Here is an 11,108-nt window from a genome sequence, read left to right on the forward strand (position 1 = left end):
AATCATTCCAGCCGCCGTAGTCCAGTTCCAGTTTCAGAAGAAGCTATCAGCCATTTACATGCTTTCTTTTAATGCTTTCTTAGGTTAAGAACTTGTTTTACTTGCATTTGGCTCGGATTTCGGTAGTTAATCTGTTTGAAGCATCTTTTGGTTTGAACGTTTGAATGAAGTTATGTTTTTATGGTTTGATTTGAGTTTTAGCTTTGTTATTGCTTTAAATCTCTCTAGTTAGCTAGATCTGATAGTTTTATGTTGATTTCTGTTGTTTAAGTGCTTGAATCTGCCTAGTTTGTTAGATCTAGTTTTTCCTTAATGTTTACAAGTTTTAATATGGTTAAGTTTCTAAAAAATGCATGGAATTCGTTTCTGCTTGTTTCTGTCACCCTGTCCTGTTGACCAGTATGCGTAAATTTCAGTTTTTCTTGCTTTCGTTCTTAATTTCAAGTTAAATATTGCATTTACGAATTTTTGAGCTTGAGCATTCATCAATAGAGTTTGTTAGATCTGGTTAGTTTAGCTTGGTGAAGAAGAAAATGTCACAGTCAAAGATATGTTGCTTTTGTTACTTTTTGCTTTTGTACTTGCACTTTTTTCAGCTTTTCTACAAACCCAGCAGCCAGTCTGCCAGCATGTCCTTTGATTCCCTTTACCTTTTGTCTAGCCATTTTTAGTAAGTTTCGTCTAGTAGCTTCTCATATGCATAACTAGGTGTCCAACTTTCACATTCACGTACACATCCAACAACATTAAGCATTTAGTTACTTACTGGTCAGTATAGGTAGAGTCTCATTTTAATTTTACGCCTAGGTAGAACTCAACCCCAAAAGCGTGGTAGCTAACCAACCCTTCCAAAATGTCTTTGCAATTTCACTTCGCCTACATCCATCTCTGTGGGATCGACCCTTACTCCAGTATACTAGCCAGTAGAAGTGGGTTTAGGTATTTTTGTTGACAAGAGGTTTTAGGCACAGACCCAACGACACAGCTAGGTCTAGGCACCCTCCTGGCCATTTGACACGCACACACTCAGAGTCGCCGCCCTAATATAAAACCTCGTCCTGTCACACTGCCAAAAACTCTCCCACATACACAAAGCAGGTATTGATACTAGATATATCGAACTACCATTCATTTCAAAAGGTGAAAGAAGAATCTGCTTGGTTGTTCTCTGATAATATCTTTTTCACCATAATATCTTTGCTACGTACTTGATCTTTAATTAATTTCATCCCCATATGTGATTGCTTAGCTTAATAAACTCGTGTTTCCCTTGAGTTAGCCTTTACTAGAGTAATAAAAAAAATAATACTCATAGGCATACTCAAACTTACGATTAAAGCTATTAGGAAGATATTCCTAAGTTAAACACATATTCAGAGGATGACTTACTCGATCACTGATTAGTCATAAAACTAAGACAGTGTAACCCCAAGGACATTACATGAATGACTGGTAAACTAGAATATAGTTACTAGTCTTTCTCAAGCACTAGGGTATATTCATTACCTCAATCAAAAATCCTTTGCCATGGTTAATATGATATATACTTGTTATGCATAAGCATAACTAATATCAAACTTAGTACACATTATAGCATACATGAGACAACTATCTCCGAAACTAGTCTCATATTTCTTGATCTCACTAAGCGTCAAACGACACTTAACTAGAGACAAGACAATTCCATCTTGAGAGGTATAAATCTTTTCATGGAATTTCTAATGCTTAAATGTTCCAAGAAATGTGTAGATATAGGATTCCTAAGAGAATCTCAACATTCTTTCTAGCGATCTTAAAAGGACTTAGATGCTAAGATTGTAATTAGTTTCTCTTAAATCATTTATCTTAAACTGGGTAGACAACCAGTTCCTACGCCAAATGTCAATCTTAGTTGTTTGCAACTTTTGTAGATTTCATCATCGTAGGGTACCAATAATACCATATGTAATACACTTTCAAATTCCTTGTGCTTACAGCACTGTTAAGGACACAAGTCAAATTCCAAATGTTTGACAATTTTGATATAACACGTATAATCTGATTTAGATGCTTGCCTAAGACCACGAAGGTCTATATAAGCTTCCAATCATGCGTTTCTTGCCCTTAATTACATATTCATTAGAACGTTCTAGTAGATGATTTCCTCAAGACTTCTATTTATAGAAGGCTGTCTTGACAATCATAATACATACATTCTAATTTATGTATGTTCTAATAGACAATATGATCAAATAAATTCTGGCACAACAATAGCGAGAAGATAATTCTCTTTGGGCATAACCCATTATCATTGTCTAGCCATTTGTGATCCACATTTACACTTGCAAAGATACTTGCTCCCACTGACTGACACAGCCTGTAGATAGTATTGCAAGTCTTGTAAAACATGTTGTCTATCTTAGATTGTAATATGGAATCTATCACCTTTTCAAAGATGATTATCCAAATTAACCAATACTACTTTGTAGTTAAAGGGATTATGTTCAAGTTAATCTAAGACTGAGTCTTACGACACTCTTAGACCCATGAACTTGTTGTGTTCCAGTGGAACGCTCCCACTATGATATGGTTCTTACAATCTTAGGTACTGAAGTTAATTTTATTAGTGCAATAGTTTCTAATGGTATGACTTCTTGGTAATGTAGAAAATCCGATATCTCTCTCTTTATTTTGAGAGTTATCAGCTGTTAGGCTTGTAGTTCATCTCTTGATCTTCATACAAGAATTATATCTTTGAAGATTACAGAACTTATAACCTTACATCATTTGGGACAAACCTTAAAACATGCCTCAGTACTCAACTCCAATTTCTTGGACACTTTTCCAACACGTGTTGGAACAACATTACACCTTGAGATGTGCTAGACTAGAGTCACTCTAGTCCACAACTCGTGTTTTGTAAAAGGTACTGATGTTGGTAGTTTCTTTAATGTTTATCCCATCAATGATAAGATTTTAATGAGTACAACTCATCACTTAATCAAACTTGTCTTAGAAAGACTTAGATTCCATCTTACATAACTATCTCATTCATTAGATGAATGCTTGGATTCGTTAATGGAGATTAGACTCCCACTACTGATCATAACCCTTTGATCGTCTCCTTATGGTGTAAACCATTAAGACTTGCTAGTCTTTCTATGTTGCACTTTTATAAGTATTCTGAATCTTTTGAAAAATCAAATGATTCTAACTCATAGTGCATTAAACAGACTTTCTCAACTGTCAAGCTATTTAACGAAATGTTAAAATCTTGATAATCTAGATCGGTTCGAACAATTTTTAAGTATTTTCTTGGCCTTAAGGTTAAGATCCATAAATACTTTATCATTCAATGATTAAGAAGTTGATGTGTCGTTGAATCCTCAACCTTGTCGCACTTATATTATTTTAATACTATGATGCCTTAAGCATCAACCATAAAACAATAGTTGAGCATTAACAGCTCCCACTGCAACAAAAACCTAACTGAATCAAGATCTCTTACTTAGAAGTTGCATTGTCATGTAAGTCATTGTCCTTCTATAAAATAGGTCAATCCAACTCACAAAGCATCTTTTCTCGCTTTAAACAAACTTCGATGACAATCCAGGCTCTCTCATTTCCACATCTAGTCTTTTGTTCAAATGAACTAGGACCTTAAAAAAAATGCAGCCTTTATGAATTTGTCATCTATCATGTTACTTTGCTCTAACAGTAAAATAACGACTATTATTCTGAAGATTTTCTACTTTTCAGTTAAACCTTATTGTAGTCATTTCTTGTTACTTTAGGCGATTACTTGTGTCAGAAACTATTTGAGTGATCAAAAGATCCTCAAAACATTCTGTCACTCTAGGATATTCCAATCGAATCATCTTGACAGATTCTATTGATATCCATCTTTCATCGTCATTAACCAAGACTTGTCGAGCTACTTAAAGGAAAATAGCTTGACCTTATTCCTCAAAGAGCTTCTCAAGTACATGCATAATGCATTCTCGAACATTCTTCGTGGAATTATGTCGAGGAAATGGAGGAAATGAATCATTGAGTATAAACTCCAAGCTTTTAGCGATGAGAATTTTATCCATTTTCGTTTCCGGTCTACATAATTTAGGCATTCGAGTTTTCTTTCTTTAAGGATCGCAGACAAATATTAAATGACATAATGAAGATTTGGCAAATAAACTTATTATCACATACTCATGCTCAATACATAATCACAATTAACCACAAAACAATTATGTATATTACAACAGAAAATTAATAAATTGTATCCTCTTCTGGAAGTTAATACGCATTAAAATTTTGACAAGTTTACTGGTCAGAACACCGACACATCAATTGCATCCTCCTCTGGAGGTTAATACGCCTAATGTTGCCTAAGCACGACCATCAGATTTAGCATTACAAAATTTTATTTCTACAACACACTCCCATAACAATGTTCATGTGCTGACAATAAAACCAAGCTATCTCATAAATTCTGATTGAACCCTGAAACTCGCAGTTCCTTAGGATTATTGTCCCCACTCTGCAGGTGGCAATAATATTGGGAACCACTTTCTAGTTCATTCTATTTATTATGTGAGAAGTCCGCCCTTATGAACTTGCTGTTTTCGTAGGATTATTGTTCCTACTCTGTAGGTAGCGATAATATTAGAAAATCAGCTTCACAAAATTTGGCAGTCCAACCGATGGAGACCGTATACAACACACTTATTGTAATCATCACTTAGATATTTTGTATGGTTTTTGCATAATTATCACATAAGCAGATAAAACAGATAATCCACTTAAAATAGATAAACACCAAATAAACAGATAAATCCATTTAATGCATGGCATTTAAACACACATGATAATTAACGACAATTATTTAATCTAGTCAAGGGAGAATCAATTAAATAATTAAGTTTTATCTTAGATCATAATTATCCAATTACTGATAGGATTTATCAAGATAGAGTTAACTATCTAACATCCATTTAGGATTATTCAAGATTTTATTTCGATAAAATCAAATCCTACAATTCAAGATAACGTTGATCTATGATTATCATTATTTAAATCGTACTAGGATATTACTAGATAGAAACAATTCCATCATAATCCATTAGATAAAAATAAAATCCTATCAACCAAAATTTATATCAATCTCAATTCTATTTAGAATAGACATCATGAATATATCAAACATTACTTAGGATTTCTTAGATAAATAAATTTATCTAAATCCAATTAAATAAGAATTTTCTTATATATTATCAATATCCTATTCTATCTAGGATATAAATCCAAAAGATAAGGATAACTTGGATTAATATTTATGTTTAATCCATCTAGGATTTGTCTTAATAGAATTAAATCTATTCAAATCCATAGGATGAAATAAATTAATATAAATGTTTGTCCTTATTCATCTAGGATTTATCTTGGAACAAATCCATGTAAATCCATATAATAAGATAATATTATATTATAATTATTCAAATCTATCCAAGATTTATCTAGGAACAAATCCATGTAAATCTATAAGATAAGAATAAAATATTATATTATCACTATCCAAATACATCTAGAATCTATCTATGAATAAATTCATATAAACTAATAGGATAAAAATAAAATAATATTATATTTATCTAAATCCAACTAGGATTTGTCTAAGGATAAATCCACATTAATCCATAGGATATAGATAAATATTAGATTGTCATTATCCTAATTTAACTAGGATTCATCTAGGAATTAAATTCCTACAAATCCATAAAATAAGGATAAAATCTATAATTAATCCATGGTTTAATACAAATCTTATATAATATATAAAATCCACAAGATATATTCAAATCTTAATTCTAAATTAATCTTGAATTATTTCCAAAATTAATCCCAAGAGTTAGGACACCCTAATTTAATTTTGGAAAGCGAAGTCACGGGACGATACAAAACGACGTTACGCATAGGGAAACCCTAATCTTGCGTCGCTGTACTCCCACTGAACCGCGGCCGTTGCCGCTGCATCATCTCCGGCGCTGCTGCTGTTGCTGCGTCGTCGCTGCTGCGACGTCGCCTCGCAGCGGCTGTGACAACAGCTTCCTCCGAGCCCGGAAACTGCCCTAGAAGGGCTCCCACTCGAAAAACTGTCGCCGTCGGAAACCTGCTGTCTCGCGCAGACCTTCGTTGCTGCATCTCCGGCGCTGCTTCTGAGTCGTCGTCGCTGCTGCGACGTCGACTTCACCTCCGCCTTGCTGCGGCCCGTGAACGAGGAAGGCTCCCAATATCACGTAATTGGACGAAACTAATTTCATACGCTGAAATTCCCAATTGATAATACATAGGACCATTCATGAAACAATAACAAGTTCAATCCACGTAATGATTACGCATTGAAAAAATTAGTTTCAATTTATGAGATGACAAAAGGAATTCACGTAATAATTTTCAATTATGTTGGATAAATAATTCAAATCCAAGTAACGAGCCAATTGAATTGTCGCACGCGAAAAATTCCTCAATAAAAACGTCATTCATCTTCTGATGTTGAGACTTGCGCGTTTGGCAATGTGCAGCCCCGGCTTGAGCGCCGGCTGCACGTTCTCGTCGAACGTGCTCTCATCATCGTCATGCATTCAAGCAATTCATATAACATGAAATTAATTCACATAATCAGAGCCAAAAATTGGCTCTGATACCAATTGCTGGGATTTGGTGCCCCCTTCACAGCGGAAGACTTGTACAAAACAAATAAATCAAACGTAGGATCTATTTGACCGATTATGTGATTAATCAATTCACATGTTAAACAGATAATTGCATGCTAGAACGCAAATAATTCATGCTCATAGAAAATAAATCCTAAACATGATTTCTACGGTTTAGAGTTACCGATTTGATTCTCCAAAGAATCGTCGATTGCTCGCGCCTTCTCCACGTGATGATCTTCGATACTAGACCACGGATCTTCTCTCTGGTTCCCGAACTGTATCTCGATATCAGGGTGGGCTGATCTTATCAAAATACTAGGACTCTAATAAAGAAGACAGAAGAAATCCTTCTTCAATTAGGAGAGAAATTTGAACTCCTCTAGGTAGAGGGAGACGAAATTTTTGCTATTAAAAAGTATGATTTCTGCCTCCTTTATTCTCCTATTTATATTAAGTTCCTTTTGGGCCCAGACATGGATCTATGGAAGGTTTTGGATATGGGCTCCCCCAATTAGCTTTTTACTAATTAAATTGAACCCACAATTTAATACAAGCTTATATTGGAATATTACGAGCAGCCACTACAGAAGTAATATTGATCTCTCCTCATCCAAATCCAAAATTACAAGTAATCCGGGTTTCCACTTTGTTTATTATTTATTTCCCGCGCTTAAGATATAAATGTACATTAATTAATTAATGTCTGCTATGGACTTAATTAATTAATATCTTATTAATTCCAAGAGTGGACTTAGCAAGAAACATTTATTTATTATTCATAGAGTAATAAAACTCCAACTGGCCAGTTTTTCGAATAATAAAACCTTGTTCGAGCTCCTCTTGAGGACATTATCAAACGAGACTCACCTCGCGCACGATTCAACATAATAGCAATCCTAGCACCGCTAGATATTAATCACCACTACCCAATATATCAGGATTATTGGGTTGCGAAAAACCCGCACCATTTGATAAGTCAAAGTAGTGCATAATCAATACCGTATGCTCAATGCTAACATATGTTGATTAAGAAATAGTATTTTATCCAGACCTAGTCTTTCAGTAGATAGCATAAAGACACGTCTTGCTGTTAGATCCGTTCAGTGCTATACCACACCAATGTCATCTTATTTCAGTAAGGCTTAGAAATATGCGGACTGACATTGCAACCTTTCATGATAGGTAGCCAAAGCCTATCTAGGTTGTGAAATTCTTCTTTTTCTTTTGCAAAGCATTGCATAGATCTGACCGTGTTACCTTAAAGTGGACGACGCCCACAACCGGTCTACTAAGTAAAAGACTTAGACTTTGTTTCCTTTTTATGCATTTAAATGTTTGTAAAACATCTTATAAATGCACAAGCAAAAACAATGTAATAATAATAGTGATTCTATTCGTGCGAGACTGCTCGAATAATACTGAATCGGGTTAAAAGTGGATTGTAGAGTTTTACGTATACAAGCAAGATTCTATTCGGGCGAAACTTGCTCGAAACATGCTTTTCAGTATACCAAACCTAACAAATAGGGCCTATGGCTGCTGTAATGATGAATGAATGTTTGAGTGTTTGAATGTTTGAATGACTGCTGCAATGAAGTCTAGGTTGTTTGCAATGAAATCTTGGATGTTTGAATGAACTTGTGCTGAAACATTTGGTTTTATAGTTTTATTTTTGGGGTAGAAAATGTAACTGACTTAATTTGATTTGACTTTTTATCCATAATTGTTTTGATGGCAGTTACTTATAATATGCTTGCATGCTTGAGATTAATTACAGGTCACATCTCTGTTCAGTTTCCCCCAAATTTAGGGCATTTTATGAAAAAAGATTGGATTTTTTATATTTATTAGTTTGTGGGTGTAACAGAGTTTTTAGGTCATATTTTGATTCGAACTCTGAGATTCAGTTAGAGCAGGGAGTTCTATTGGGAAATTATTGCAGTGTAAATGTCATGACTTTGCATAAAAGAAACTTAAAAGCATCTCCTGGTTAATGAAATTAATGGAATTTGAGTGAACATTTCTTTAAAGTCAAGTGATGATTACCAGAACATCATATCTTCCTAGCACTTGAAAGCTAATTATGCTTTGGTTGTAGAGAATACTGACTTTAAGGTTGTGTACCACCTAGCTATAGTTTCATTCTATTAAACTACATCAGAAAGAAAAATTGTAACAATAATATGTAAACTACAACATTGTTGTGGTAACACAGCAACATTCATTGAATAAGACTGCAATATAGTACTGTAGAAATTTGTAATTAAAAAAGATTGAAGTTAGACTATTTACTGAAATAAAAGGCAACTTGGAAACAATAGTATAAAATTAATAGTAATGAAGGAATAGAAAGAAGAAAATAGTGTGTCTGCACTCGTTTCATTAGACTGCAATATATCTATCCTAATACTGCAATATCTTCTGTATAAGACTGCAACCTGATAATGTAAAAATGAACTAACAATTTTATTTTCCCTTTTGACGACCACAGTTCCTAAAGTCATGGTGACCAAATTCGCCACATTTTTTACACTGACGCAATGGTTTGCTGTTCAACTTTATAGTCTTTTCCTTCGCGGACACCAAATGGCTTTTAGAATCACTTTTCGAACCTTTGGTGGACACAACTGATGGTGGATGTACTCTAACCACAGCTGGCTTTTCAGCAAAATAGAAATCTTTAACTGGCTTATCCTTGTCAGTTGAAGATGGTTCATGGATTCTTGTCATAAGACTCTTCCCAAGCTCATCAATTCCAGCTGAAAACAAATCAATGATGGCACTATCACCATCAAATTTTTTCATGTAACTGAAAAATATGTCAGCAACTTTATTCTTTGACAGTTGTTTTGGATCTGATAAAAGTTCAGGATCTCCCAAACATCGAGCTGGTCCACGAATAGCATCAGCTAAGGCAGTCTTCAACCACCTCACATGGAAGTACTTATCAGGTATAACCTTCAAAAACCTGTTCTTGAAAACCAAAAATATATGACTACAAAGAATTCCCTCTCCCCCAAACAATTTGCAAGAACAGGAATACAAATCCTCACTGGTCGTGTAGGTAACAACCCAAGATTTACTATACTTGTCCTTTATTGTGGAGATCTCTAACACATCATCTTTCAACAAACCATCAGTGCTACAATGGTGCAATGCATCCACTATCTCACGTTGCACTCTCTTGAACATGTGATCAGTGTACTTTGTTGCAGCATGTTTTTCTAATACCAACTGACTGGAGAACGGTGGTATAATAGTTGAATCCATATAATCTAACTTCGAGCTAGAATTTCTCTATGCAGCCAATGCATGATCAAAATTCATGATGAGCTCAACTAGATTGGAGCAAGGTCTTGTGAATGTTTTATAGAAGCTATTCTCAGACTCGGAAACAGATGTCGTCATAATAAGAGACCCCATGGGAAAGTCTCTAAAATAGGCAGGGACCCACATCTCTCTATCGTCAAACATTGTTACAAACCAATCGACATGAAGAAGCTCATAACGCTCCATTATCCCCATCCATGAATCTTCAAACTCTTCCGGCTCTATAACCTCAGACCACACACAAGCACTGATCTCTTTTTTCAACTCTTCATTTTCTAGAGATCTCCTTGGAATTTTGTCGGTAAATTTAAGCATAATGTGCCACATGCACCATCTATGCTTTGTATCCACCAAAACATCACGAATAGCAGCTCTCATACCTCTATCTTGGTCAGTAAACAATCATCTTAGGAGCTTGACCCATGGATTCCAAAAAATGCTCGAAGAGCCATGAATAAGATTCTGTGGTCTCATTGGATAAGAGTGCAACTCCAAATGTGACTGGCTTTCCATGGTTATCCTTGCCCGTGAAGGGTGAAAATATCATGCAATACCTGTTTCATACATATAAACGGTAGACTGCAATATTAGAGTCCAAAAACTGCAATATAATGCACAATAGACTACAAATATTAGCGTCCTAATCTACAATGTTATCCAAACAGAAACCTAACACATGGAATGCATAATTTATATAAAAACGAACAAGGCATTACCTATTGGTATTGTATGTGGAGTCGAAGGAGACAACATCACCATACAGTTGATAATTCCGCTTAGATATTGCATCGCACCAGAAAAGCGCTTTTAACTCTTTTTAACTCCCAAGCTAATAGTGATATGTGAAATCAGGACATGCCTTCTTTTTCCTCGCCATTTCATCTAACAATATTTGTGCATCAGAACCTTCGACATAAGTTTTCAGACCTTGGACATAATTACTAAGTTTTGCCACGTTGATTCCCACAGTGTCATAGCCGCCCAAGAACTCATTCAAGAATTTGAATGTCATGGTGGGTCCAATATTGACTTTCGTGCAGTCCCATATGAATCGCCTGTGTACTTCACCCAACCTACGATTAATAT

General features: G+C 35.0%; 1 protein-coding gene across 1 annotated transcript; it reads right to left on the reverse strand.

The window, feature by feature from the left end:
* Positions 1–9,158: 9,158 nt before the first annotated feature.
* Positions 9,159–9,962, reverse strand: LOC125193496 (uncharacterized). Its single transcript, XM_048091300.2, has one exon. The coding sequence runs from the start codon at positions 9,960–9,962 to the stop codon at positions 9,159–9,161; it is 804 nt and encodes a 267-aa protein (XP_047947257.2).
* Positions 9,963–11,108: the final 1,146 nt, after the last annotated feature.

Source organism: Salvia hispanica, chromosome 2 (assembly GCF_029641045.1).
Source record: "Salvia hispanica isolate PSC_SH4W2 chromosome 2, Shi_PSC_v1, whole genome shotgun sequence".
Classification (NCBI taxonomy): domain Eukaryota; kingdom Viridiplantae; phylum Streptophyta; class Magnoliopsida; order Lamiales; family Lamiaceae; genus Salvia; species Salvia hispanica.